General features: G+C 28.9%; 1 protein-coding gene across 1 annotated transcript; it reads right to left on the bottom strand.

Annotated features, from left to right (window-relative positions):
• Nucleotides 1-250: 250 nt before the first annotated feature.
• Nucleotides 251-1,756, bottom strand: LOC119664969 (angio-associated migratory cell protein-like). The gene is made up of 3 exons (XM_038074310.1): nt 851-1,756; nt 597-792; nt 251-538 (listed from the first exon to the last, which is right to left on the bottom strand). Exons 1-3 carry the CDS (start codon nt 1,665-1,667, stop codon nt 334-336), a joined length of 1,218 nt encoding a protein of 405 aa, XP_037930238.1. The 5' UTR covers nt 1,668-1,756; the 3' UTR covers nt 251-333.
• Nucleotides 1,757-5,269: the final 3,513 nt, after the last annotated feature.

The following is a 5,269-nucleotide window of genomic DNA, read 5'->3' as shown; positions in this document are numbered from 1 at the left end:
AAAAAGGATAAAAAAAAAAGAACAAGAAAAAAAAAGGAAAAAGAAAAAAAAAAAAAAAAAAAAAAAAAAAAAAAAAAAAAAAAAAAAAAAAAAAAAAAAAAAAAAAAAAAAAAAAAAAAAAAAAAAAAAAAAAAAAAAAAAAAAAAAAAAAGAAAAAAAAGAAAAAAAAAGAAAAAAAAAGAAAAAAAAGAAAAAAAAAGAAAAAAAAAGAAAAAAAAAGAAAAAAAAAGAAAAAAAAAGAAAAAAAAAGAAAAAAAAAGAAAAAAAATATGTAAAAATGGTTATTAACAAATAGTTTGGTGAAATCTTATTTAGATGATGTCTAGTATGCATTTAGATCGGTACAGTAAAAATTTTTGCTGTAGCATCATCTGACGCAGTAAGGATAATATTTTCCGATGCTTTATATTTAAAATGATGTATTGCAGCTACATGTCCACTTAGTTTAAAGATTTTAGAGCCAGTACGCACATCGTATCCAAAGATGTTGCCGTCTATGGTAGCCGCTGCTAAAGTATGTTCATTTAACCACTCCAAGCTGAAGATAAAAAAAAATAAAAATGAAATGATTCTATTAATATACATTTTGTACATACTGAGTAATTGTTTCTTTCGTTTCGCACGACGAATGCAAGGCATATATAGACCAGTCCCACACTTGAACTTGGCTATCCGATGTGCTTGTTGCAACTAAATTTAAATCTGAGGATGGTGAAAAAGCGGCAGATACAGCGCGCCCGATAGCTTGTACAGCACCAACAGTGCCATTATTATTACAAAACAAGACTTCACCTTAATGATAATTATTGTTTATTTTTTTTTTTTTGTAAAATTGAACATAACTATTTACCATCAAATCCACCAGAAACATATATAGGATAATATTTGTGACACGCGACTGCTCTATATGGTGAATCAAGCTTACATATGGTGTGTAGAACACAACACATTTTTATGTTCCATAATTTTATCTTACTGGTATATGAGAGAAACAATTTATCACCATCATGTGTAATTGCACCATCTATACAGCGTTCTTTTTCGCCGGGATATAACTTCACATCACCACTTGGTATACAGAACATAAATGCATCACCACTAGCTCCGCCAGCGAATAGCGTTTGTGTAGTATGATGCCAGCGTAACCAAGTCATTTCATCACCCATTGCGTATTGCCAAACGCATTGAAGAGGAACATAATATTCTGACTCATCAGCCGGAGGAGTTAATACACTAAAAGCAAAAAGCTTACCAGCGCTATCACCTGTTGCTAAATATGTGCCATCAGGACTGAAGTGTACATTCGTTATTCTGTCGTTATGTAGCGAAATGCACTGTAAAACTTGTCCGTCTTTAGTATTCCATAAAAACGCTCTGTCGTCTTCTCCGCTGGTAATCGCCAATTTAAGATGAGGATGTAGATCGCAGGAGTGCACAGTTGAATTATGATTAGCAAAACTTAAAATAGAATTATGTTCTATAGCAATTTTTTCTCTCTCTTCATCACTTTCTCCACCATCGTTGAGATTTGGGATTTGATCTAATAAGTCAATGTATATTTCCTCCATTTCATGTTCTTCAAAAAATGCTTCCTCCTCTACTAATAGCATTTCATCAAAATCATCATCCTCTATTTCTGGGTCTCGCCTTGGTATATTTTCCCGCATAATTTTTTGTATCACTGAATTAATGCGCACCAACAATAAACAGTTTTATCAAAATGCTGACACTTGAAAACCAAACGGAATTCCAACAACAATTGTCATTTTGTAGATGTCAGATTAAAAACAACGTAGAGTTGCCAACTCTAAATAATTATGTTGTTATGCCAATTACGTACGTATAATGAACGTAATAGTACCCATACACTTAATAAGCAGCTTGCAAAACTTTTTTGCTTGAAGCTTATATTAGTGGCTGCTATTATGAAACTTTTACCGATAGACGATATACTTTTATCTAGTCGATTGGTAAGCAAATTTGGTATTATGAAACTTGATAGACAAACATGTGCACTATTGTGAATGATATCAGGGTTTTAGAGCGTGCAGCTTTAATCGAACTTATTTTGTTAGTTTGTTTGTTGTGTATTCGCTAAGAAACATTAAAATTGAATTCAAATTCTTTTTCAATTAAATAAAAATATATTTTATTAATACGCAATTATTATTTAATATTACATTACATTAACAAACAAAAGTAATATATTAAAATTAAGCTTTAATATTCTAAAAATAAGTATGTTTATATTTTTTTATATTAATTTTAATATTTTTATAATTTGTAGTTATATTTACATTACATGTATATTAAATTAATTTAGTAAAATTCATATATTTTTAAGCATTTGAAGCTTAACAGACCGATATTTATATCTGTTGTCGGTATTTTCGACAGCCAATTTTAATTTTTCTTGTATTACAGTAAGTTTTTGGTCACAATACTCTTGCCTCCCTTCACTAAAATGTTTTCAATATTTTCTAGGCGGCTGAACTATTAAGTTATTAAGCTCTATAGCAATTTTCGCCCACGGTGGTCTGGAATGTGACTTGTTGCAAATGTCTTTCGCAATGTTTGGATATTTCTCCATATTTGCAACAAGTTTTACTATCTGCTTTTTATTTATTTATTTTTATTTTTATTAATTTTGCCCTACAACAAAATTTATTAATTTTATTATTTCTTAATTTTATATAAATACATTATTCGTTGAAAAATATATCATAATAAATAAATAACAATATAAATAAATAAATAACAGAACAAAAAAATGCAACAATCGTTATACTCAATGTACACATAACACATTACACTTGAAACCAGATATTAAATGATAATATTAAATAATAATATTAATATTATATGATATACTATATTATATTAAATCTAAATGAATTATTACTAAATATTAAATAAGTGACATTAAAATTATATTAAATTTATATGTTAAATTGACTGTATAAAGCGTTTTAACAGCATTTATTTTATACGATCGAAAAACTTCTACTGCTCAAATGCAGTAGAGAAATTTTTCTACCGCTGATAGAAAAACTTCTATCGGTTTGCAATTCATAATACCAAAATTTGAATTTTTCTATCAGCAGTAGAAAATGACTATCAGCGATCGACAATTCATAATAGGCACTATTATGTTCAGTAAGCTTAATTTCCTTAATTTCGTAAAAATTAAATTAAGTTAATTTCAAAAGTGTTTGTAGTGACCCAAATTAAGGAAATCATATGTTTTTTGTTTACAAATCGAATGTTAAAAATTACATGCTTCAAATACCATTTGTAACTGGGAAATTTTAAAAGTTGATTATTATAACTATAAAGACTGGCATTCAGCAGTTTTATTAGCTTTAGTGGATTTCAGGTGAGTGGATTATTATTTTTTACTCTATTTTAAATTAATAATAGTTACACTTTGAATAAATTTGAAAATTATTTCATCCTAGAAATTAAAATCGCACCATAAACGGATAACCTGCTTATTTGGAAGTAAAAAATCAATATTTATGTAATTCACAAAGTATTAATTATCATAACAAAAACATATATTTCTTCTAATCTCAATTAAGATATTTATCATTGAAATACAGATAGAAGTGTTTACAAAAATCTTCCCAAGTTTAGCTAATTTAGATGTGATGTTAAATAAACTAAATATAATAGTACATATAAATATATATATATTATGCTCTCACCATACATATATATGTATATATAATTTATATCCATCCGTATCAGAAAAATATTCAGATATTTTAATATTAAAAATTGTTAAAAACTGTTCCATAACTATTATTTCTCACATATCGTTCTTCACACATTCATTATATACATACATAATAGGGGTATTCACACTCTCTTGCAAACTCATTGCAAGGTGCACGAAATGCACAGATTGTACGAGAATGCAAATAACAACAACAAAATATACGCACAAAATTTCGTGCAATTGCGTGCAATCTTCCAATACTAAAACCTATGTATATTTGCTTGCAACAAAACAGAAATGGCAGAAATCAGCTGTTTTGACATTTGTTGCTTCTCATTTTTAAATTTGAATTGACGGTTAGTAAAATTTCGAGATATGTTAATCTATGGCTATGCTATATACATGCGTTTCGTTCAATGATTTAAATCGATGTAGCCATTAATTAAGTTTTCACAAATATAATATTATATACATATACATTTGTGTATTAATTTATCTATTTATCAATTTCAGCGAAACTTACGAAAATTTGTTTACATTTTGAACTATTGAATGAAGTGTTTGGACGCATGTCTAATTTTGTACGGACACATTGCCACAGCCACCAACTAGTTCTGCGCTAGGCGACGAAGTTTTTTTTATTGAATCGTCTGCACACAACATCCAGCTCTGCACCGAAAGTCGTGCGTTCTGCTGGGCAAAGCCCCACTACCCCCCTCGATAAAAAATATAACAAATAACAATAATAAATTAAGAATTAGTTATATTTTTATTATACTAATTATTTTTATATTATATTATTATTACAGATATTAATATATAAATACGTTTTTATACATTATTCTTGTCTTGAAATAAGCCTATTGGAAAAAAGGAATGTCGCAATTGACTTCTTAATTATATATTAAATATATATACATATATGTATGTTTTATTGATTGCCAACCATTAAATTATACAAAAATTTGCGCTACGAAACTCCTTCATTGGTTCTCTGACTAGCTTCATTCTGAATAAGCTCATCAGATTCTTCGTCGTTGTCATATCATCACATGAAGGTCGCAAAATGTTGTGCAATATGTAACAAACAAGGAACCAATTTGAACAAAAATTATGACTCGTATCATTCTGAATACGGATTCTCAACTCCTTAAGACTACTGAAGCGTTCCTTCAGAAGTCCAAAACAATGTTCAATCCTTACACGAAATCTGCTATGGCGTAAGTTAAAAGTTTTACGTTTGGAGTAGTCAAGCTGTTGGGAGTTTGACCGAAACGGAGTTATAAGAGTTTTAAGTAATGGATAAGCAGAATCGCCTGCTAACCATTGTTCTAAAGAGGATACAGAGAGCGCTTGTACGAAACATGCGAGCATAATGTACACTTCCAAAATGACCAACTGCGACATGTCGAATCTTCAGCTGATAGTCACATACGACTTGTGCTTTTATTGAATACACTCTATTTTTTGAAAAATAGGATGTATGGTTAACCACTGGTGCTTCGGCAAGTTTTATTTCAGTACCGTCAATATATCCAATGCAATGTG

Source organism: Teleopsis dalmanni, unplaced genomic scaffold (genome assembly GCF_002237135.1).
Source record: "Teleopsis dalmanni isolate 2A unplaced genomic scaffold, ASM223713v2 unscaffolded_contig_3122, whole genome shotgun sequence".
NCBI classification, from domain to species: domain Eukaryota; kingdom Metazoa; phylum Arthropoda; class Insecta; order Diptera; family Diopsidae; genus Teleopsis; species Teleopsis dalmanni.
The sequence above is the reverse complement of the archived record's forward strand: the minus strand, read 5'-3'. Positions and strand labels throughout refer to the sequence as shown.